Below are 23,686 nucleotides of genomic sequence, written 5' to 3' on the forward strand. Positions count from 1 at the left end.
CTATGGGTCAGAACCAACTCGAGGGCACTTAACAACAACAACAACCATTTACTGCGAGGCCTGGTGTGGCGCTGTGCATTAATGCACTAGATTGCAAAGTCAGTTGGAACTGCAAGCTCACCTGCTGCTCCTTGGAGACCCTACATAGGGTTGCTATAGGTCAGAACTGATTCGAGGGCATTTAACAACAACAACAACCATTTATTGAGCACTTACTTACTATGCACTATATCCAGAGGACTTGTTCAGTACTTTTTGAACACTTTGAACATATAATGGTACTTATACATGAAATGAGTACCATTATAGAAACAGAGGGTTCAATGGGTGAGTAACTAGGCGAAGGCAGAGTATGGCTTCCCATCCAGGATATTGAACTCTGAAGCCACTGTGCTTAAACAAATATTCCATAGTATGGTGCATTGGGGTGGTTGGGAATCAGAGTTCCCACTGATACTTCCTGCCACCAGGAACCAGGGAGTTCAAGAAGAGGTTTGATTAGCCCTGCTATTGGCAGGGCTACAATGTATACCCTCAAAGAGTAGAGTGACGAGCAGGAGACACTTAGAGTCAGGGAGAAGAAAATAGGAACCTGGTAGGTAAAAATAGTATCTAAGAAACCAAGCCAAACAGCTTATTTTGGAAAACAAAAGCAACAAAACACCCTACATCCAAATCAAATACATATATACAACTTTTTTTTAATTACATGGGCTTAGTGAAGTGAGGTGGAGGTAAGTTGCCAAGCTACCAAGATTTTCTGCTGTTCCTCTAAGGGATAATCCAGCAACCCAGCTACTTACAAAGTAAAGTCTTAGAAATTTAAGTTGTTGTTGTTGTTTGGGGTGGGATTGGGGGTCTAGAAAAACAGCCATCAGCAAATGACCCCAAGAGTGTATTTTGAACTACAGCAAACTACAAGCATTCAGGAACCCAGAGGGTCTAGAAAATTGCTAACTCCTTGCTGAACATACAAAGCAAAGAAAGACCATTCTTTGTCCCTGTTCTAGGACATTTCTACAGAGGAGGGTCCCTGAATTCTTTCTCCCTGGAGATCTGAAATAGCAAATGGCAAGGCCACTCCCTGGGATGGGGTGGAGGCTGCTGGTCATAGAATTTAAGATTGTTCCATATTTTAACATTCAACAGACACTCTTAGCACATTATATGTTAGTTCCTATGTTACGCACTCACTGGTAAACTGTATTTCCAAGAAGCAAAATAATCCTGCAAATCCATTTTAAGCTGTTTTATTTATAGAATGAGTGAAGTTTGAGCTGAAAAGCTTTATGGATCACATCTCATCCTTCATTCTTTGTCACAGTCACAAAGGTTCCTATTGGCTTGCTTCTTGCTTTAAATATCCTCAGCCATAGCAGTGACATCATTCGGGGTGGAGGGTGGTAGTGAAGATTTCACAATGTGCCCAAGGAAGTATCAGACAATCTTACACTGAGCTGCTCATTGTGCAGAATTATTAGTGTGTTCTTCTCATCCTTATATTTTAAGAAAGGGTATCTGTTTGTACATCTATATAATGTATACATGTTTTAGCTGCTTCATTAGAGCACAATTCTGTGTAATGTGTTTACTAAGCAGATGATGTAGGGATATCAGCAGGTCAGGTTGCCTTAGGGATATCCTGCTGCTAGATGAGGTAAGCTTTTAATGAATTTTTCTATTTTTCTGTCATTGTGGTATAGGAAGGGTGGGCTTTAGGGAGACAATGTTAGATTTGAAGTTTCTTGTGGAGTATTAAAAAAAACCCTAGTCTGTGGTATATGTTCCAAGTGTATTCATACAATTCCTTGGGGATAGGGACTGAGTTTTACTCATTTTCACTTTCCCACATATTTATGCTGGTGCGTGGTAAGTGCTTACAAAGTATTTGTGGACTAATTGTCAAAAATAAAGCACTCGGCTACGAATCTGAAAGGAACTTTAGAGATTCACCAAATGATGACTTTGAGGTCTGAAGGTAGAGCAAGGTTTCTCAAGTGAGGCAATGCAGACTTTCTGGTCTTTTTGTTGTGGGAGGGCTGTCCTGTTCACTGTAGAATGTTTCGCAGCATTTCTGTCTTCTACCCACTAGATACTAGTAGCACACCCCCTCCAAGTTTTGGTGACCCAAAATGATCTCAAACATTACCATGTCCCCTGAGGGGCAAAACTGTACCCAGTTGAGAACCACTCAGTAAGACAAAGCCTTTCACTGCTGCTGCCTGGTTCCCTGACCAGGTAGGGAGATGCTGAAGAACAGATATGAATCCTTAATGGCATATTTGAGGGCTTGGCACTCTTAGCTCCTCAGACCATGGTACCTGTCTTTCAGTAGCTTGTGGGTGGTAGTTGGCTCCACCTAGTTTGTAAAAGTCCATGTGTGAATAAATGCTCTCCAATTACCTTCTAAAGCAAGTATGTACAGAGTGGGTGCTCAATAAATACTTTTAGAGATGCAATTACCGCCCACCTGTGGTATCTAAAAATTATACCTAGACAAACAGACAAATCACTAAGAGAATGCTTCGTTTTCCTGGCCTTACAGTGCTGTTTTATAGCCACGGCCTCCAAAGCAAGCCTATCAGATTCTTCAAGAACTGGTCTCTATTTCTACATCTACAAATTCTAGTAATTACTTATGTGTGAGGGGGCTTCAAAAAGTTCATTGAAAAAATTTCATTTTGCCTCGGACTTTTTGAAGTTTTTTGAAGTTAGCATTTCAGTTTATAAAGTGTTACCACATATCTGTGCTTTCCCTAGATCCCCACACAACCTTGTGAGAAAGGTAGAGAAGGCACAATTCTTTACACACTGTGGATGTAGAAGTGACTCTCAGAAAGATTCAGGTCATGTGAGTGGCAAAGCATGGATGCAGTAGCTAGGCATTGAGGGAACAAAGCAAGGACTATAAGTCTAATGTCCTTTTTACTCTTTCCATAAGGAATCCAGAGAAGCAGAGTCTTGTAGTACTTTCCACATCTCTATTGTATTGGAGATAGTCACTCCATGGCATGTGCAAGAGTCTTGACTTGCTTCCACCCTGAGGATGCTGTTTGTACAGTCCTGAGGGGAAAGCGTGTATAGGGTAAGCAGCATGGTGAGCTTCCAGGTCTACCATAAGGATCAAAGCTCATGCCTCTGCTTTCATGCAGCAACTCCAGTCCTGAGGAGCCCTGAGATCCTCCCAGAGAAGGTTCACCGTAGTTTTCTCTGGATATTATTGAACTGGTCACCAGGAGAAGCTACAACTAGATTTCAAAACTAACATGAGTTAATAAGGAAGGCCAAAGCTTTTGGATCTGAGGGTCTACTGAGCATGAAAAGTCTGTAATTTCGTGTCCTAGGAAATTCTTTGATGGCTACAACATTCTAGTGTGGACAGGTCTGGATGTGAGTAATGTCTTATTAGGAGTTACATGGGTATTGGCCTACAGGTGAGGAAATTGGTAATTATTCATGGCAAACATAGATTTTTCTCAATTCCAACACATTTTCTAGTGAAGACTTGCCCACTAATACAACTTTGCCCTTTTTCACTGGAGTGGTTTGCTTAGCTTTTCTTTAATAGAACAAGCCAAGCTGGGCCTCATTGTCCAGGCATTCTAGAATCCATTCCTCACAAAGATCAATGTAATAAGATGAATTACTCTATTAATGGAATGGGGGAGGGAGAGACTGAAACCCTGACCTTGAATATCTTGATGATCCTTGGACAGGTGTGCAGGCCATTCTTATATAGCTCTGGTGTAGACAAAGACTCTGAGAGTAAAACAATGAGGAAAGAAATTCCTACTGTAATCAACTTTCTTCCTAAGTCTCATCAAAAAAGGTCCATAGTTAAGGTAGAAAAGCCCTTTCCAGTTCTTCCTTTTTCAAAGCTGCTCCAGAAAAGTCTCATAAGCAGTATCCAGGTTTAAAGCTCTGCAGTTAAACGTGCCTGTTGTGCAATCTCTCGAGGAGAGGCAATGTGGAATAGTGCAGTCCAAAGACTTGGCTACATGCACTGTGAGACTTTGATCAAGTCTCTTCACCTCCCTAACCCTCAGTTTTTGCAAAGGTAGTATAGGAATGATAGTACCTGCCTTGCACAGCTAAGAAAGTGGTTATGAGAATCCAGTGAGATAATGAATGAGTGTATTTTATACATCAGCATCAAAGGTGGTATTGCAGTAGGAGGAAGAGATCAGATCTGTGTTCCAGTGTTTTAATAAGTACTTTCTGTAAATGATTCTCATTGCCTACAGAATAGATCAAGTAAAACTGATTTCTGTGTATGTAGAACACCCTTTTATTTTCAGGGAAAGACTTGAAGCTATGACAGAAGATTTAGGTTCTAATCCATCTACTGATAACTTACCCTATGGTGCAGGCAAATAACTACCTCTCTGGGTCTCAGTTTCTATCTGAAAAATAGAGATAATAACACCTTCTTCGTTTTCCCAATATGGAAAATGGGAATAATGGTAGCCCTACTTCCTTCCCCTATAAAATGAGGGAGGTAATAATAGCCAATCTACTTTCTTCTGCAGTTAAATACATGTGTTGCCTCACTCATTTGCCTATAATACACACTCAACATACTTCACATGGCTTAGAGGTTCCTAAGAAGCAAGTATATTAAATTGCTCTGTGGCGACGTGTTCTATGTCAGTGAATAATGTCAGACATCATTCATTTAGTAAACATTTATGGCACTTCACAGGTGAGGGAAAACAGCACAGATAGCACTCTCGTGGAGAATCAATCACATTAAATATTGTATGTAGAAGATTTTACTTTTGGGGAACCAACTTTTCTTTCTGCCCTAGAACATAGTTTTGCTGTAGGTGATGTTCTTCTTCTACAGAAGTTCCAGAGGTTTCTAAGATGGAGGAAATGTTAATCTGATTTTGGTATCCTAGGTAGTAGCTTCCTAGAATCAGGAAAAAGCACTCCCTTTCCTCCTGTTCCCTAGCCCTCAGGTTTGGCTAGCATATCTCTGATTTATTTTTAGCTTTGTATTTTTAATTTTGTCAACATTAAGGGTTTTTTGGAGCGAGAACCCAATTTTTATAAAATGAAGACTTCTTGTCCCAGTGCCAAGTTACTGCTACCCTCACAAGCATTCTGGTGGCTCCATGGAAGGTTGTGTTATCTAAGAATGAGGGGAGACAGGAAGTGAAGTAGACCCCTCAAAGGACTGTTAGTGTTGTACATCCCATGTTCCCCTGGACCCCACAGCCCACACTGGAAATGTCAGAAAAAAAGCAGGAGAAGAGAAGGCTTACTGATCCTGATTACAGTGTTTGTTTGCCAAGAGCCTTCTCATTCCTGAGAAGATTAGATCTTTTAAATAATCTCCACCCCTATCTTTCCCCTTTGCAACAGCCATGCCTGGCTTTAAGAAATGCTTAGCTATACCTCCCTCCCTTCTGGGAATCTTAAAGACCAAAGTCAAACCTTGTTTTTCTCCCTCCTGTATTGATTGTTTTTCCAACTCCTTGAGTTAGTTTATAACCCTTGTCCTATTGCTTTTCTTGGCTGGCTTCAAAGTGCCCTATAGGTCACACTCATGATAAATTTCTGCTGGGCAAGGAGTTCACTATCATCTTTAAGCAATATTAGCAACTGAGTTTCTCTCATTCTCTTACCTCCCAGCTTTTGATATCTTTCAAGGAACAGCAGCAATTTAGTTTTTGTAGATGAAGAGTTCATTTGACAGGCTCGCGGTACATGTCCTAAATCCTGAGATACTATGATCAGGTCTTTTCATGTCCATTAGTCCTACACTTCATGCAAAGCACATATGGTGACTGGTTGAGGAGAGAGGAGGCCTGAAAGATGTACTTGCATTCCTGTCATAAATAAGCAAATGAAAAAAGGGGAATCATTAAGAACTGATGGCACTAAGAATCTCAGAATCTTCTCTTTGCTTGATATTTATATCATAAATTTGAGGATGAGGGATTGTTTTTTCTTTTAGTTGGGTTTCTAGAAGTAGCCTTGTTCTGATGGGGTAGAGTGTTAGCATGCCTAGGACAGACATGTGTTCCCTTTCCAGCTGCATCTAGTTTTGGCACCAAGTCCTCTGATTCTATATTCCAATTTCATTGGCTGTTGCTGCTTTTATGCCCTTCTGGATTCCTTCTCTTTTCCATTACTCATCTCACACTGCAATGTTTTTGTTTTAAAAGGAGCAGTATATTCTGTATTCCAGAGGAATAGACAGTTATTACTTCTAGAATATGAATAGCTTCTTCTCTTTCCCTTTGACTGCAATAACTGTATGCATGGCCTAGGATGGATCCATGTAGCCTCTACTTCTTCACTGAAAAGGATTTCTTGGACACTTAGTAGGCAGCTGGGCAGAGCATGAAAAGAGAGTTTTTAAAGCATCTATCCAATGGACCATGACCACCACCTTTAATCATAAGACGTAGACAAAGAAAAACGCAGGAAGAAGCATGTCAGGAGCTGCCCTCACACTTCTCCCCTGCCCAACACATATTCCAATAGCCAACTGTTCAGTACTTGCTATTGACTGAGCCTCTCAAGAGAAAAAAAACAGTCCCCTGCTTATAGAGCTGAAGTGGATTAGTGGAAAGAACATCAGGAGACCTTGCTTCTAGATCCAATTTTACTCATCAGTAGCTGTGGAATTTGGAGAAATCCATTTAATCCTTCTGTGTCTCAATCCCTTGGTTTGCAAAATAAAGACAGAAATACCTGCCTTTGCTTCCTCTTCCTGAGTCCCATACGTTGTTGTGAGGATCTCATGAATCAATGGAAGGAATGACCTTTGGAAGAATATAGTGCTGAGGTTTTGCACATATTGTACTCCTATAACTGTTGCCAAACTATTGAAACTATTTTTATAGGGTCAGTTAATGCTACTCACCAAGGGTGGGACTGTACAGTCTGAGATAGGGGGAGAGGTCAGCCTCCAGGAGTTTTGTGCAAGCTTTTATGGGTCTTGAAAATCCCCAGGTAGACATGCCCACATTCTGTCCCTCGGCTCATTTTTGAACCCTTGTGGATTGCATCTGGTCTCTGAGACCAACCTGCTTTTCCAGTCTTGCTATTTTTAGTCTGTCTTGAGACCCTTGTCATCGTGATGTCTCACATGTAGTCCAGCCAGAAGGTCTTGAGACTCATTACTTGTTCCACCACTTGCTACAGTTGTTGTTCGTTACCATCAAGTCAATTCCAAATCATAGTGACCCTATGTGTAGAACAAAACACTGTCCGGTACTGCCCTATCCTCACAATTATGGTTATGTTTGAACCCATTGTTGCAGCCACTGAGTCAATCCATCTTGTTGAGGGTCTTCCTCTTTTTTTGCCACCCGTCTCCTTCTCCGGGGACTGGTTCCTTCTGATAGCATGTCCAAAGTACATGAGACAAAGTTTTGTTTTCCTTGCTTCTAAGGAGCATTCTGTTTTACTCTCAGTTTTATAGTTGTTCCTCTTCTCTTTGGACTGTATCATTTTTGTTGCTAGGTGCCACTGAATTGACTCTGACTGATAAAGATCCTATGTACCATAGAACAAAACCCTGCTCACTTCTACACTATCAATCCTTCTTATGTTAGAGCCCATGATTGCAGCCACAGTGACAATCCATCCCATTGAGGGACTTCCTCTTTTTCACTGACCTCTACTTTATCAAGCAAGATGTCCTTATCCAGGGACTGGTTCCTCCTAGTAACACGTCCAAATTATGTGAGACAAAATCTCCTCATCCTCGCTTCTAAGGAGCTTTTTGGACGTACTTTCTCCAAGGCAGATTTGTTTGTTCTGGCAGGCCGTAGTATAGTCAGTATTCTTCACCAACACTATGTATGATTCAAATGCATTAAGTTTTCTGTCTTCCGTATTCGATGTCCAACTTTCCCATGCCTCTATTGGAAATACCACCGCACATCTTAATCCTCAAAGTGCTATCTTTGCTTTTTAACACTTTAAAGATGTCTTTTGCAGCAGATTTGTCCAATGCAATATGTTGTTTCATTTCTTAACTGCTGCTTCCATGGGTATTTATTATGAATCCAAGTAAAATGAAATCCTTGAGAGCTTTGATCTTTTCTCCATTTGTCATAATACTTATCGGTCTCATTGTGAGGATTTTTGTTTTCTTTACATTGAGTTGTGTTCCATATTGAAGGCTGTAGTCTTTGATTTTCATCAATAAGTACTTCAAGTCTTCTTCATTTTCAGCACTCAAGGTTGTGTCATCTGTATATCTCAAACTTTTAATTAGTCTTCCACCAATCCTCATGCTTCTTCTTCAGGTAGTTCATTTTCTTGGACTATATACAGATTGAGTAAGTATGGTGAAAGGATACATGCCTTTCCTGACTTTAGACCACACAATATCCTCTTGTTCTATTCAAAAGACTGCCTGTTTTGTTTTGGGGGTTTTGGGTTTATTTACTTTTTTGTGTGAATTGTGTGAAGGTTTACAGAATAAATCAGATTGCCATTCAACAATTTATATACATTTGTTTCTTGTCCTTGATCCACAATCCCAACAAGATAATATTACTTATTCCACTTCCTCCTTGTGTTTCTTCTTTCTATTTCTCCTGCTTTCCTAACCTTCCTGAATTTTGTCCTTGGGTAAATGCTGCCCTTTTGATCTCAAATGGTTGATTATTCTAAGGTGTGAGTATCTCGCTAGTGTTATTGTTCCTCTTATAGGCCTGTTTATTGCTTGGCTGAACATTGAGGCATGGGAGTAAGTTCCTTTCCAGACCTAGTTTTGTTCCACATTTTCTCCCACTCTAATGTGAGCCCTTTTAGAGCAGCTGGTAGTGGCAGTCAGGCACCATCCATTTCTCTGGTCTTAATATCGCTGAGTCAGTTCTCTCTTCTCTAAAATGCAAGCCAATACCTGACTCCAGAGAATTGTCTGAGGGTTAAATGAGACATGTAAAGTACCTGGTGTAGCATGGTGGGTTAATGCGCTGAACTGCAAGGTCGGTTTGAACAGCAAGGTTAGTGGTTCAAACTCACCAGCCGCTCTTTGGAAACCCTATACAGGGTTGCTATGAGTTGGAACCGACTTGGCGGCATTTAACAACAGCAAAGTACCTTATCAATTTCCTGGCTACATATATGCCAATTCTCTTCTCTTTCTCCTACTTCTAGGGAGAGTTCTTTCTAGACACCCTGCCTAAAGATGGTTTACACATCATCCTACAGGCATTTCAGCATCTCAGCATCAGATCAGCGGTACCTACCCCTGCAAATACTTGTCATGACAAGTGTGCTGACTCTACTGTCTCCCCTTCTTCTCCTTGGTGTCTTGTACAGGGAATATCATCGGCTCTGGAATCTTTGTCTCACCAAAGGGTGTGTTGGAGAATGCTGGTTCTGTGGGCCTCTCACTCATCGTCTGGATCGTGACAGGTCTCATCACAGCCGTGGGAGCCTTGTGCTACGCTGAGCTTGGGGTCACCATCCCCAAATCTGGTGGTGACTACTCATATGTCAAGGATATCTTCGGAGGACTGGCTGGGTAAGAGGCTCTACAGAGACCTTAGTTGTTTAAGGGAGTAAAGAGGGCTGCACAGAAAAAGAGGTCAGATTGGATGAAGTCAAGGCAAGGGATTTTCAGTCACCAGTGTCATAAGGAGAGCTAGAGAGTGGGATTTCTCGTTTGTCTCCTGTCATGGTGCTTGTGTCCCTCGATGCTCCTGAGCGTGGCAGAGGAAACAGGTTTGCCATTTTAATCTCTATGTTGATCTTTCTGGGTAAGTTCAATGAGTGAGGACAAATAGAACCTTATGACAATGCTGACCTAGACTCCCAAGGAAAGCACGTCATGAATTCAAAGCCCTTTTATCCTGACTAATGAGATGGACTGCCTGAGAAGCAGGATATCCTCGTCTCTCATTACTAAGAGTAATGGTCTCCCTCTAGAATTTGAGTCCCTGAACTTGAATTTCCTCAACTCCTGCAGTCCTGCTAATAAAGATCTCAATCCTTTCCAGTGGGCAGAAGGGTATGGAGGATGGTTCTCCTGTAAATCCCCATCCTAGCCCACTGACAGTTGCTAGCCCACACCTTCAGCATATTCTGGGGTTACAAAATTTCTTTTTCCATCCATTCCACTGGATGCTGGAGCTAGAGAAGAAATGATGAAAGGAGAGGGGAAAGAGAAGGAACACCAAGACTTAGGTTAGTACTAGTTGAAACTTAGCTTTTTAAAATTAAATTTATCGTCATTTTCAGAGGACTTGGTATCTCATTTGAGGGTGACGGGGCTCCTCAGCATCCCTGAAAACACTTCTCTCCTAAGGCTGCTCCTTGGCTTGCCCAGGCTTTTCCCTGATGAAGTTGGAATCTCTGCTATGCCTGTTGACAAAAGTGGGGGGGTGGGGGAGTGGTCTCTATTTCTGCCCTGGATCAAGTCCTGTCCTGTTCTTCCCTTAGGTTCCTGAGGCTGTGGATTGCTCTGCTGGTGATCTACCCCACCAACCAGGCTGTCATCGCCCTGACCTTCTCCAACTATGTGTTACAGCCACTCTTCCCCACATGCTTGCCCTCAGCGTATGGCCTTCGAATCCTGGCTGCCATCTGCTTGTGTAAGTGACATCTGAGTGTGGCCCTCAGGGTACCCTCTGAAGCCCCCTTCACTCCTTCTTTCTTTCCTTCCCTCCTTTCCCCACCACACTCTCTCTTTTTTCTATGACTTTTTCTTCAACTGCCTACACATGTGCTTTGAATGAATGGCTTCTGCTCAGAGGCACAGTAATTGTCTCTGGCAGCATTCTTTACATTACACAATGCACTTTCACCTGTATTATCTGATTTGAGCCGCCTGACAACTCCATGATGGAGGCTGGACTAGTGTTGCCATGTTTCTCCAGCAGATAAGGAAGTAGAGTCAAGCGAGTGACTTACCCAAGGTGGCAGGCCCTCAGTGGAGCCTCAGATCTCATGAGTCCTTCACCTTCCAGCCCACCACACCTCCTGGCTGCTCATGGAAAGATTTTTCTAGTCTCATAACAGCAAGTCCTTCTACCTCAATCTGCCAACTCACACTTTTAAAACTTTTGGGGAAGACAGTTTAAAAGGTGTGAGTTGGGAATACAAAGATGTCCATGGTCTCTACCCTAGATGCATTTAGGGATGTAAATAGGGAGAAAAGCCACGGTGATCTGGAATGGGTTAGAGAGGCTTTATAGAGAAGTTCTGCAAAGCTAAATCTCTAAGAAGTCTCAGTACTTAGATCCTGATATTAGGGGGTCTCAATGAATTGGGGGTATTTTCATCTTTCAATAAAAAACTAATTTCTAAAGTAAGCACTTGGATGTGCTTCCCTTCTGAAGCTAGCTCAGTCTCTACCTTCCAATACACATACACTTAGCTGAAGGTAGTGAACCGCCTGGCCACAACTTTCCCGGCTTGGAAGACAAGAGAAGCCTGTCCCAGGTCCTCTGGGGGAGGAGGGATCACCCATCCACCTCAGTAGCCTCCCTTACGATAGACAGTTGGGACTCAAGAAGTGGTCTTGGCAAGTGGGCCCTCTTTGGCACTCGGGTTCAGCTCTGGGGTAAACCCCCACTGTCCAGGTCACCACAGGTACTGTGGAGCCAGGACATTTGTTTGGAGTATATTTTTTGTGTGTGAGGCCTACTTGCAGATCTGGAAGCTGAGAGATGTGGGCTCCAGGATCAAGCTGCCTAAACCTACATCTTTGTTCCACCATTTTCTAACTGGGCAGAGTGCTTAACCACATTGCTCAGCCCCATAGCAAGATGGGCATGATCATCCTATCTGCCTCTGGATGACAGACACGATGTCCTAAACTCAGTGTTGGATACCTAGGAGCCCGGTCAAGTCACTCACTGAGGATGGGCTGGGGTGGCAGGGGCATGAGTCAAACTGCTGAGGTTACTTTGTACTTAGTTACTAGCTGGGTCCAGAACTGGGCAGGGAGGAGGGTGAGGGGGAGTGTGGGAATGCAGGAAGAACTGTGTTTCTGCCATAAGACAGGCTTGTGGGGAGGGGAGGATGGGAAGAGGGACCACATGAGTGCTGGCCACTGCGATTTAGGCGTCTTGTGCATACAGACTCAGCTTCCTTTTTCCTGCTGATGCTGCTAAAGTGGCTCAGACAAGAAATCACCCTTTACCTTCCAACTAGAAACCTAGAGTCTTGAGGCTGTCCAATCTGTCCCCCAGAGAGAGGAGCCAGGCCACCAGGTTGAATTCTCTGAACAGCTGGATCCTATGGCTTCCTTTACATTCTCCAGACCTACCAAGGGTTGCATAAAACCCTTTTCAGAGGAGTGTAGCCCCGTAGACCTTTCTCTCAAGCCAGAGACTTCAACCTCCCAAGCAGATAAGGATCACTCTTGACTATAGTCCTGCTCCAGAGACACAGGTTAATACCTCAGCCCAGCCCTGACTAGGACACTTGTGATCACTGAACCAAGGAGGAATTTAGAAACTCTGGCTCATGATAAAAATGACAAGATCTTCTGTTTGTCCAATTCTTGTTGTGGCACCAGATTCCATAAAGCTTATGTGGCCTGTCTTCTGCTTAACAGTGGTTAATTTTTTGTTGAGACAGTTTCAATCTCCTTGAGATATGTGTTCAGGTATCGTTCCATCTTTACCAACAGAAAAATCATCATATGCCCTTTTTATTTCCAGGTTTCTTGCTCCTTGCTTCCTTTAAGGGAAACGGAAAATGGTTGTTCACCTGACCCTGTGCACTATCCCTTTACTCCCAGATGCAAAGGCTGTGTGGAGTCTCCACCTCTTCTCTTTCTCAGGGGTGCCTGTGTACATGAATGTTGCTTTGTTTCTCCTCTTCTTTAGGCCAGAGGCTCCCAGCTGCTTTGATTCTGTGCAGAGAGATTCTGTTTTCTGGTTTGTTGGATACTATTTTGGATTTTTTTTGAACCCACTTCAAAAGGTCCTTCAACTCAACTCTTAAAGGGATCTAGTAAAACAGGAACTAGGTTGTCTGGAAGAACTGATGAAAGCGATCTTTCGTTAAATGCTCCTATCTTTTTACCCTCTCACTCTCCTACATCCAACACCACCACATCATCTTAGCAGGCACCAAGAAAGTTAGCTGGGTAAAGTAGGTCCCGGCTTTTTGGGTATAAGGCTGAGTGCAACAGGTCTAGCCGATTTCTGGAGAGAAGTAATAGAGACTTGGGAATGGTATGGAGGGATTACATAGGAATATTGATTAGGATTTCCATAGGAAGCTGCTATCTGCCAGCTCCTTTGGGTATGTTGATGGCAGAGCTCCATCCACTCTGGAAGTAGAGGTTTAAAGGGAAAGGCCACCACTCTGTGGGGAGCTGACTGGTTTACAATGGAGAGTCAGGTTCAGGGAGCCGAGAACAGGGCGCAGAGCCCAGTGGGGAGAAATGGTGTGGCAAAGCCTCTGGCTAGGGTCTGCTGTGGGAGGGAGGAGATGAGGTCAAGTCTGGTTCCGTAGTGGAAGCGTTTTGGAAGTATCTGATGGGAAATGATGGTAGGATGAGCCAGAGGGTGGGTGGAGAAGCGGAAAGAACCTGCTGTAACCAGCTTGCCTGCACAGAGCCAGGAGGGGTGGAGGGGCAAGGAGTGGGAGAGAGAGAAGGAACTGCAGTTTTGAACCTTGCTTAGGCAACTGCAGCTGCCACTTTGAGTTATTTTATTATTTAGGTCAAAGCTGATTATTCACTGCTGAGTAAGCAGAACAGCTCTAGCCACCTGGCAGTAACAACAAAAAGCGAGAATTTTACATTTTAATTAAATGAAAAGCCTTGTTCCTGTCTCCTTAGGGAGCATATTAGTGGAAAGAAGGGAATTAGGGAAGTAGGGGCTGGGCGGTGATAAAACTTGGTTTGGTCTTATGGTTTGTTGGGTATGCTCTTCCTTCCTTTAAAAAAAAAAAAACCTCAACATGGCATGAATCTGGTATCTGGTAGCGTAGTGGTTACGAATTGGGCTGTGAACCTTAAGGTCAGCAGTTTGAAACTACCAGCTGTTCTGCGGGAGAAAGATGAGACTTTCTGCTCCCATAAAGATTTACAGCCTCAGAAACCCTGTACAGGTTGCTATGGGTCAGAACTGACTCCATGGCACATAACAACCACCAAATCTGGTAGCATGGTGGTGGTGGTGTACTGTGGAGTCGGTTCTGGCTCATAGCAACCCTGCCTAGGGTTTCCGAGGCTGTACATCTTTACAGGAGCAGAAAGCCTCATCTTTCTCCCATGAAACCTCTGGTAGTTTTGAACTGCCGACCTTAAGGTTAGCAGCCTCTGACTCGTAACCACTATGCTACCAGAGCTCCTGTGTAAAATATTCAAGTAATATATAAAGACAGTTGACCTTGAAGGCCTCACTGCCCCCTGCCCAGTAACCACATAACAGTGAGAGATACCTTACAGTTCTCAGTACCTAGGCACATATCTGTGTGCAATTATCTATGTACATATCTGGTTATATAGACATATAATTGATGAGTTGTTTTCTGCAGCTTGCTCTTGTTTCATTTAGTCACATATTTTGGTTGTTACGAGCATTTCTAGTTATACACACAATAACCTAACTTTCTTTTAGGATCCATTTGTCTTTTCTTCTCTGGGGAACTGAGTCACCTTTCATTCAGGCAGCTCCTGGACTGCTTCATATCTTTGAGGGCTGAGATTGTATCTAGCATCTGAAATAGTATTACCCAGCCAAGTCTCTCTCTGCTCCCTAAATGTCTTACATTAAAGATGTTCTTTCTCCCACTTTCTCCTTTCTTGTGCTGCATGCATTTCACAAGTTAAAAGGTGCTTCTTATCTTGTTCTCTGGATAAGCACTCAACCATAAGGTTGGTTTGAACCACAAAGTCGGTGGTTCAAACTCACCAGATGTTCCTCAGAAACCACAGGGTCACTATGAGTCTGAAATGACTTGACAGCACTTAACAACATCTGGTTCTCTATCTGTTAGATTCCTAAAACACTAGTTTTTCAGGGTAACAGACTTCCTCCCTCTTTCTTGAGGGAAAGGGCTTCACTTGTGTTTTGCTTCTAACCCAAAGTTGCTCTACAATTCCTCTACAGAAAGCCTCCAGGTACTTGATGCAGGATGCTCTGATGAACTTATGTTTGTTGTTTTGGAATCCTCTTGCAAATTAGTCCCATGACATTAGAGGGTTCAATAGTCTTTCCTAATATCTCAATCTCTGACTCTCAGTTCATTTTCCCTTGAGGCTCCATATTCTCTAGCCCCAGATTTATCCCCTAAGCACTAAACTCATTGCCTGACATGGCTGGGCAATGCTACCTTCTTGCCTTTCCATATTCCCCAGTGAGCTCTTTGGGTGTCTGATTCACCTGTGTATATGAATCCAAACAAATAAGAGACTAGCCTATATTTAATTCTCATAAATTCAAGTCCACATTTTTTTCTCTGTACGTCTTCTAACTATCCTGCATTTAAAATATAAACATATAGAAAATCTCTTGCATTTCACTCAATGGTGAATGCAAATAAAATCTTATATAAAAAACTAGAATTATCCTGTGAGTAGATTTTGAGGGGAGGGGGAAGAAACAGGAAGTCCATCACCATATGACTCCTACACTGAGTGAGTGGAGATAAGGCATTATTATACATAATGTTAGGACTCCTAGTTTGGTACTTTAGGATCAGCACTGGACTTAGAACCACAGGTCAACAGTTCAAACCTACCAGCTGCTCCTCAGAAACTCTATACAGGGTCTCTATGAGTCAGAACCAACAGCACTTAACAACAACAACGACATACATAGTGTTGGAAGAGATTGTTGTTGTTCTAAGATGCCTTTGAGTTGGTTCCATGCACAACAGAAGGAAACACTGCCTAGTCCTATGCCATCCTCACAATTGCTGTTATGCTTGAGCCCATTGCTGCTGCCACTGTGCCAATCCAAAAAGAGGAAGACCCCCAATGAGATGGATTGGCACAGGGGAGGAGATTAAAGACTGTTGTACAAATGACTACAATACAATGTGATAAAATAGTGTGCACAACATAGAAGGTGCTTCAGGATTGGGAGAAAGGGTGCTAGAGAGGGCTCCCAAATTGTCATCAAGTTATTTCCTACTCATGGCAAACCCCATGTGTTACAGAGTAAAACTGCTCCACAGGGTGCTCTTGGTTGTCGTCTTAAGCAGCACCTTTCTTCTGTGGTGCTGCTGCATGTGTTAGAATTACCAGCCTTTGGTTAGTAGCCAAGTGCAAACCGTTTGTGTCACCCAGGGGCCTAGAAAGGCTTTGGATGGGCATGAATCAGGAAGACATCCAGGTATAGTGGAAGATGCAGGTAAGACTTAGAATCAAGAGAGAAATGGCCTACTGGAGAGACACAAGTAATTTTGTGTGGGTAAAGAAAGCCTAGAGTAATGACAGGAACTGGGGCTGAACAAGTAACAGGAGCCAGATCTTAAAGGGTCCCATATGTCACATGTAGAAAAGGACAAATTTTATCCAAGGAATGGGGTGCCATTGAAGGATTTTGAGCAAAGGAGTAACATGATTAGGTCCATATTCGTATAAAGAAAAGACCATGAGAATTAAGGCAGGGAGACCAGTTAGTAAGCTAAGCATTGACCTAGGCCTAAGCATTGACCTGAACTAAAAAAAAAGTAATAAGGATGAAGAAATGATAAAAACAAGAAACAAAGATTTAGAAATAACTTGTTGGTCAATTGACTGTTAAGCAGGAGTTCTAGTGTCTACAAATCAAAAATGAAATGTATTTCAGTATAACTGTCACCAGCACTTGGGATGAGTAGCCTCTATTTCTGCCTTCTTCACAGCTCAGAGGAGTGCTTAGTGGTCCCTGGTTAGAAGTAGTCCTCAGGTGGTCACCCTAGGATCCTACTTGAAAGCCCCCCTGTAGAGAAATATAATTTAGGGTTTAGGGTGCTGTATTAGTTTTTAAATGCTGCTGTAACAAAACAAAACAAGCAAATACAAATGGGTGGCTTTAAAGAACAGAAATTTATTTTCTCACAGTTCTGGGGACTAAAAACCCAAATCAGAGTTGTGGCTACGTCAATTCCTTCTGTGGGCCTCTCTCCTAGTTTTGGGTGTCTGTCCGCAACCCTTGGCATTCCTTTCCCTCTAGATGGGCCCTCCCATGGTATCTGTTGTGTGTGTGTGTGTGTCTGTACTGCTTTTTTTTTTTTTTTTTTTTTTTTTTTTTTTTTTTTTTAATGTTTTATTGTGAATTATGTGATAGTTTACATGGGAGAACATTAGTCTTACATTCATTCTATCGTATATCATCTCATTGCCATGGTTACAATCCTCTCCATGCAATTCTTCCCCCGTACCCCTCAGGTCTTCAGCACACAGTTGCTCTCCCTCTGTACTGCTTTTTATAAGACACTACTTGGAAGTGATTATGTTTAGGAGCCACCCTTCTCTGGTATGACCTCATTAAGAAAAGAAAACTATTTACAAATAGGGTTCTATTTACAGGTATAGTAGTTAGGACTTCTGTGCCCTAGTGTGATTCTATAGTATAAGCACTGGACTGCTAACTGCAAGGTCGACAGTTCAAGTCCACCAGCTGCTCTCAGGAAATCCTATTCAGGGTCGCTATGAGTCAAAACCAACTCAATGGCACTTAACAACAACTTTTAACAAGTTAGGACTTCCATGGTTCTTTTTCAGAAACCCAATGCAAAGTGTAACAAAGTCTTAGGAAGGGTTATATAAATGAGAGTGACAACATTTTATTCATTTGACATTTACCAAGTACCCGGGCTGTGCTAGGTATTGTTCTTGGCACAGGGAATAGAGCCGTGAGAACCAAAACAAAAAACTTTGTTCCTCTTTGAAGCAGCAGCAGCAAGATTCAAGTTTCTCTCTTAACAAGTACTCCACATGTTTGTCCTCTAGAGGTACTATGGAGGATACAAAATCATTCAATCATTATCAAATATTTGTTTGTCTCTTCAGCTCCAGGCACTGTAGAGATATTTAGTTTATATACCAAGGAACTCACAGTCCTCTGGATGATTCTGACAAGTGCACAGGGAATTTCGGTTTAAAGTGGTAAGCGCCACAAAAAGATAGAGGTTTAAAACCGAAATGGGGTCAAAGGACAAGGGTTGAAGAAAGTCTTAGAGAAAATGACATATAAATTGAGGCTGAAAGACCATTTGGAGATAGCCAGGCAGTGTCCAGTTTGGAGAGGAAGGAGGGTTGGAATGAAGTGGAAAAAACATTCTAGTCAGAACCATTAACATGTACTGAGCTCTAGGGAAGAGCCCAACTGGTGCAGTGTATTAAACATTGGGCTGCTAACTGAAATATCAGTGGTTAAAACTCATCAACCACTCTGCAGTAGAAAGATGAAGCTGTCTGCTCCCATAAAGATTTAGAGTTTGGGGAACGCTATGAAACACTTCTACTCTGCCCTACAACTGGTGATGGTATCGTTAGGCGCTGGCTGTCCAGTCGGTTCCAGCTCACAGCAGCCGTATGCACAACAGAATGAAACACTGCTCACTGCTGTGCCATGCTCACAGTTGTTACTTCTTTGAGCCCATTGTTGTTTCCACTGTATCAATCCGTCTTGTTCAGGGTCTTCTTCTTTTTTATTGACTCTCCACTTTACCAAGCATGATGTGTGTCTTAGACTGGGTTCTCTTGAGAACCAAAACCAGTGAAGTTTTGTTGTTAAGTGCCATCAAGTTGGTTCCAACTCAAAATGACCCTGTTAGGGTTTCTGAGGAGCAACTGGTGGGTTTGAACCACCACAGGTTCAAACCAACCTGTGGTCCAGTGCATTATCCTGCAGTGCCACACCAGGACTGACTTGATGGCACCTAGCAACAACAATGACATATTCAAAGTCATATTTTGGCTCTTATGGACTTGTTTTAGTTTTCTTCAGTTTAGCTTACATATGAGCAATTGATGGTCTGTTCCACAGTCAGCCCCAAACCTTGTCTTAACTGGTGCTGATCTTCTCCATCATTTTTTCCAACAGATGTAGTCAATTTGATTCCTGTGTATTTCATCTGTTGAAGTTCACATGGTCATTTATGCTGTTAAAAGACCCGATTTACAATGAATAAGTCATTGGTCTTGCAAAATTCTGCAATGTGATCTCCAGCATTTCTTCAGCATCATTTCTATCAACCAAGGCCATATTTTCCAACTAGTGAATCTTCCTCTTTGTTTCCAATTTTTGCACTCCAATCACCAGTAATTATTATGCATATTGATTGCATGTTTGATAAATTTCATATTGAAGAAGCTGGTAGAATTCATAATTTCCTCACAGGCTCTAGTGGTCAGTGCATGAATTTGAATAATAATGCTATTTACTGGTCTTCTTCTAGACCCAGGAGTCCTGGTGTGGCACTGTGGGTTAATGCACTGTAATACAAAGTTGGTTTGAACCTCAAAGTCAGCAGTTCAGGCTTACCAGCCACTCCTCAGAAACCTTATGCAGACAGGGTCGCTATGGGTCAGAACCGACTTGAAGGCACTTAACAACAACTTGTAGACATATGGATATTATCCTATCATAAACAATACTGTACTTCAAGATAGATCTTAAAATGCTCTTTTTGATGAATGCAACGCATTCTTCTTCCATTTGTCATTCCCGCACAATAAACCATATGATTGTCTGATTAAAAATGTCTACCAGTCCATTTCAGCTCACAAGTGCCCAGGATATTGATCTTTATGTGTTCCATTTCATTTTTGATGACTTCCAATTTTTATAGATTCATACTTCATGCATTCAATATTCCTATGTTTGCAGCTGTTTCTTCTAAATTTGAGTTATGCCACATCAGCAAATGAAGAGCCTAGAGGGTTACGAACTTGATGGCAGTGGCTTTAAGATCTGGGATCATCTTTCTCCCATGGAGTGGCTGGTGGGCTTGAACTACTACCCAGTGCTTATCGTATAGAGCTACTGCACTCCCCCCTAAGACCAACTGTTAAGCGCTGTCGAGTTGGTTCCAACTCATAGCTACTCAGTATAGAGTTTCTGAGGAGTGGCTGGTGAGTTTGAACCACCAACCTTGAGGTTCAAAAGACCTTGCGATCTGGTGCTTATCCTACAGTGCCACACCAGGACTCCCCCAAGACAAATAGGAAGGCATTGAAGGGTTTCCTGTTGTGGTGCTGTAGGAGAAGCACTGGATTCCTAACTGCAAGGTTGGCAGTTCAAATCTACCAGTTGCTTCTCGGATACTCTATAGAGGATTGCTATGAGTCAGTACCAGCTCAACAGCACTTTACAACATCAACAACAACAGGGCATTATCAGATTTGTATTTTAGATGAATCATGTTGACCACAGGGGTAAAAGATGGATTGTGAGAGGGGATGGGTAAGAACAGAAGAAATAAGGAGACAAGTTACAATGCAGTCACAGAAATCCAGGGTAAGAAAACAGTATATACAATGCAGTTACAGGAATTCAATCATGTGAACCAGGAATGGGGCAGTGGGAGTGGAGAGAAAAAGACTTGGTGATGATGGGTGAGAGAGTCAAAGATGACATGCAGGCTTCTTATTGGGGATGCAGGTGAAATCAATTGAGGACAACATTGGATTGTATTTTAATGTCTTCTTATTAGTGTGGTTCAGACTGGGTTGATTTGGTCCCTCTGTCTTTTCCATCCTTCTTATTCACGTTCCAATATTTAAGATGTATTTCTAGGACTGGAGAAAGGCATCCCCTGTGTTTGAACTCCACGTCTAAACTTGAAGATAAATGCCCATTGTTTGGTGCCATTTTCCCTCCTCTGTACCCTATGAGGTCTCTGGAATCTACCTTGTGGCTATATGCTTGGGAATTAAAATAAATGAATTTTATGGAGGTATACTTTCCCAGAAGGAGCTCTGGTAGCGTAGTGGTTACGTATCAGGCTGCGAACTTTAAGGTCAGCGGTTCGAAACTACCAGCCGCTCCGCGGGAGAAAGATGAGGCTTTCTACTCCCATAAGGAGTAGTTTGTTTTCTGGCCAGGTTCTTTTCTCACTGGCTGGGGTCTTCTCAGATGCTATAATGCTTTAATTTCTGGTCCAGATCGCCTTCTCTTTCTTGGCTTCCTGTAGTGTCTCTTACTCCAGCTTTTACTCTCAGACTAGACTGAACTAGGTATTGAGTTCAGCAGCACCAGTCCTGAGAATTGGGGTGTGAGATAACAGGAATTTTTCAGGCCCAGGCTTTGAAAATTGAAATGAAGATTAATATGGGGACTGTTTAAGGTACTCGTATGATCTAGTATACTGTGTCTGTCTCCTCTGGATTTCCAGGTATCTTCGGCTTTTCTCTTTTGAACCCCTCCCCAGCTCAGAAGCCATGGTTAGCTAATGCTAAAAGAGAACTACTCAGCTTTTGGGAAATGCTGAGCTGTGTATTTGGGCTTCTCAGCTGAGCTAAGTGCTGGATAGTGATTCAGCATGAATTCCTGATTCAGCAGAAACTACAGGTCTAGCAACTGGCGAAGAGGGTACAGGAAAGGGAAGAGAGAGCCAAAAAAAGGGAAGAGTTGGGAGAGCAGCAAGCTCAGAGCTTAGCTGAAAGTGTCAGGCTGTGTGATTGGGGATGGATAGCTTCTCTGCCTCTCTGCCTCTGCTTGTTTGTCCGTGGAGGCTCCTTAGAGTTCCGAGATTCTTAATACATTTTAAGTATTTTGACATAAGAAGGGCTGGAGAAGAGCAGATATCATTGTAGTATGGTAGGCAAGATCAGTTTAAAAACCAAATTCCTTGTGTGTGTACACTGTAGGTGCTGGGGTCAAAGCTTCGTGTATGAAGAAAGACTGCTCTGATTTTTTGTTGTTGTTGTTGCTGCAGTTTTGTTTTGATGTTTTTATTTGTCTTTCATCTACCAACTTACTTTATTATTGTGCTGTCGAGTCGGTTCAGACTCATTGTAACCGTATATAGAGTTTCCAAGACAAGAGCAGAAAGCCTCATCATTCACTTGCAGAGCAGCTGGTGGGCTCGAACCACCTACCTATGGTTTGCAGTCCATTGCTTATCCTACAGAGCCACTGTAGTCCCTCAACTTACTTACACGTATAACATGTATAACTTACTTACGTGTACATTAATACAAACCTCTGTTTTAGGTAGGCAAGGTGCCTGGAAACTTTGTAATGTGGTTTCTCACCCCATATGAAAAATGTCCAGATCCCAGGCAGGCAGGAATGTGTGCCCTAGGTGAGGAGGGTCATAGGGGGCCGGCTCTGTGTCTCCTCACCCATACCCCAAGCCCCAGGCCTCTGACCTCCCTAAGGAGAGATGGAATCAGCCTGGTCTGTGCCTTCAGGCAGAACTGAAACCTTTGTCAGAGCCTTGAGCTGTGTGCTGTAGAACACAAACAGGACTTGGAGTTTTCTTTCTTATCACCTCCTTTTGGCAACCGACAGTGGTCGCCTATGAGACCTGGAAACAGCTGAGGTTAGACAGGCCAAGCTGAAGCAGCAGCTTTTCCACAATTAGAAACACGTGCCTGTTTCCTTCCAAGAGCAGGGGTGTAGGCCAGAGAGACCTGTCCAGCCTATCCCAGAACCGAACGTTGCCACACACCCCTTCCCGCTGGCTAGGCGCCGTTCCGCTGTTTCTGCATGCCATCGGAGACTGCTCTGAGGAGTTTGCTCCAGTGCTGTGAGTTAATGCACTGGATTTGCAAAGTCGATTTGAACCTCAAGGTCGGCAGTTCAAGCTCACCAGCCACTCCTTGGAAACCCTATACAAGGTCGCTATGGACACTTAACAATTACAACAAAAGGGAGAGGAAGCTGGCCCACCATGGCAGAAGGCAGAGAAGCACATGCCAAATGAAAGGTGAGACAAGGCTTGTGGCAGACCCCAAGACCCTGGTGAACTATACAACTGTTTCAGAAGGCTGGGGCGCACCATTATGGAAAGCTGCTTATTGAAGTTCTGGAGAGGATCAGAGCATTCTGATTGCTGCAACTTGTAGTCACAAACTTCCCATTGGTAGTGTTGTGATTACAAATTGGGCTGCTAATCTCAAAGTCAGCAGTTCAAAACTACCAGTGGTTCCATGGGAGAAAGAGGAGGTTTTCTGCTCCCCTAAAGATTTACAGCCTCAGAAACCCTGTACAGGGTTGCTATGAGTTGAGACCTACTCCAGGGCACACCAACAACAACAGCAACTTCCCTTTGCAGCAGCTGCCTGCTAAATACATTTCCTCCACACTGGTCTTCTCTGTCTAATCTGCTTCTCCACAGCCTGTTTTCTCACTCACTCAAAATGGTTTACATTGCTCCTCACCTTCCTTACTCTACACTGTTGGCTCTTAAGCTCAGTCTTTCCCTGTCTTCTTCACCATTTGAAATTTCAAAGGAGTTCCCAGAGTTCAGAGACATGGGATGCTGACATTAACAAGGGGTTAATGGCATGGGAGTTCAAAGTAGGAAAACCAGCCTGCATGTGGAAATACCTAAAGCCTTCAACTACTAAATGAAAAGCTACCAGTCCTAACTCACCTAGTGAAAAAGTTTGGCAATCTGCTTCAATAAAGATTACAGCCAAGAACTGGAAAATGATATGCAAAAGTCTGAAACAAGACCTTCACCTCACGCCTTATACAAAAACCAACTCAACATGGATTAAGGACCTAAGTGTGAATCCCAGAATTATGAAGGTCATCAATGAAAAATTCGAGACAAATGTGAAGGCACTAATGATGGGAAT

General features: G+C 42.8%; 1 protein-coding gene across 1 annotated transcript in view; it reads left to right on the forward strand.

Moving 5' to 3' along the window:
• Nucleotides 1-23,686, forward strand: part of SLC7A8 (solute carrier family 7 (amino acid transporter light chain, L system), member 8) — a 64,011-nt gene that overhangs the window by 7,261 nt on the left and 33,064 nt on the right. The window contains exons 2-3 of the mRNA XM_006835439.1: nucleotides 9,295-9,499; nucleotides 10,417-10,568. Coding sequence (XP_006835502.1) covers nucleotides 9,295-9,499; nucleotides 10,417-10,568 — 357 coding nt within the window. The remainder of the gene's footprint in view (nucleotides 1-9,294; nucleotides 9,500-10,416; nucleotides 10,569-23,686) is intronic.

Source organism: Chrysochloris asiatica, unplaced genomic scaffold, assembly GCF_000296735.1.
Source record: "Chrysochloris asiatica unplaced genomic scaffold, ChrAsi1.0 scaffold00017, whole genome shotgun sequence".
NCBI classification, from domain to species: Eukaryota; Metazoa; Chordata; class Mammalia; order Afrosoricida; family Chrysochloridae; genus Chrysochloris; species Chrysochloris asiatica.